Source organism: Hipposideros armiger, unplaced genomic scaffold (genome assembly GCF_001890085.2).
Source record: "Hipposideros armiger isolate ML-2016 unplaced genomic scaffold, ASM189008v1 scaffold_117, whole genome shotgun sequence".
NCBI classification, from domain to species: domain Eukaryota; kingdom Metazoa; phylum Chordata; class Mammalia; order Chiroptera; family Hipposideridae; genus Hipposideros; species Hipposideros armiger.
Genome location: NW_017731467.1, coordinates 530,058 through 530,777, shown reverse-complemented (window position 1 = coordinate 530,777; position 720 = coordinate 530,058). Strand labels below are relative to the sequence as shown.

The 720-nt window shown below is 37.4% G+C and overlaps 1 protein-coding gene across 1 annotated transcript in view; it reads left to right on the top strand.

Annotated features, from left to right (window-relative positions):
• Positions 1 to 418, top strand: part of TTC23L (tetratricopeptide repeat domain 23 like) — a 42,998-nt gene extending 42,580 nt beyond the window's left edge. The window contains exon 9 of the mRNA XM_019647850.1: positions 260 to 418. Within this exon, the coding sequence (XP_019503395.1) occupies positions 260 to 418 (159 nt within the window). The remainder of the gene's footprint in view (positions 1 to 259) is intronic.
• Positions 419 to 720: the final 302 nt, after the last annotated feature.

Below are 720 nucleotides of genomic sequence, written 5' to 3'. Positions count from 1 at the left end.
TTTTCAGCACTTCCAAATAGTAAACTTGGTTAACTGCTTGTCCATTTGGTACAAATTCATAATGAATAAGCCCTCTGATATCAAAAAAGGTTAGCAACATCATTGCAACAAGTTTGTGAACTTAATTGTCAGGCCTCGTATGTGGGAATATACAGGAAGGGTGGTAATTGTATACAGTAAGGGAATGGGCATTGTTCAAAAAGGGATGCCTCACAAATGTGTCCATGGCAAAATTGGAAGGGTCTATAATGTTACCCAGCATGCTGTTGGCATTGTAAACAAAAAGGGCAAGATTTTTGCCAAGAGAATTCATGTTTATATTGAGCATATTAAGCACTCTAAGAGCCAAGATCAGTTCCTCAAATGCATCAAAGAAAATGATCAGAAAAAGAAGGAAGCCAAAGAAAACGATACCTGATGCGCCAGCCTGCTCCACTCACAGAAGCACACTTTGTGAGAGCCAATGGAAAGGAGCCTGAGCTACTGGAACCTATTCCCTATGAATAGCTAGGTTAGATAAGAAAAAAAAAAAAAGACTCAAAATCAGATGAAAAAGGAAACATTACAATTGATGCCACAGAAATCAAAAGGATTATAAGAGACTACTGTGAATGATGCTACTCCAACAAACTTGAATAACCTAGAAGAAATGGATAAATTCCTAGAAACATACAACCTACCAATACTGAACCATGAAGAAATAGAAAATCTGAACAGACC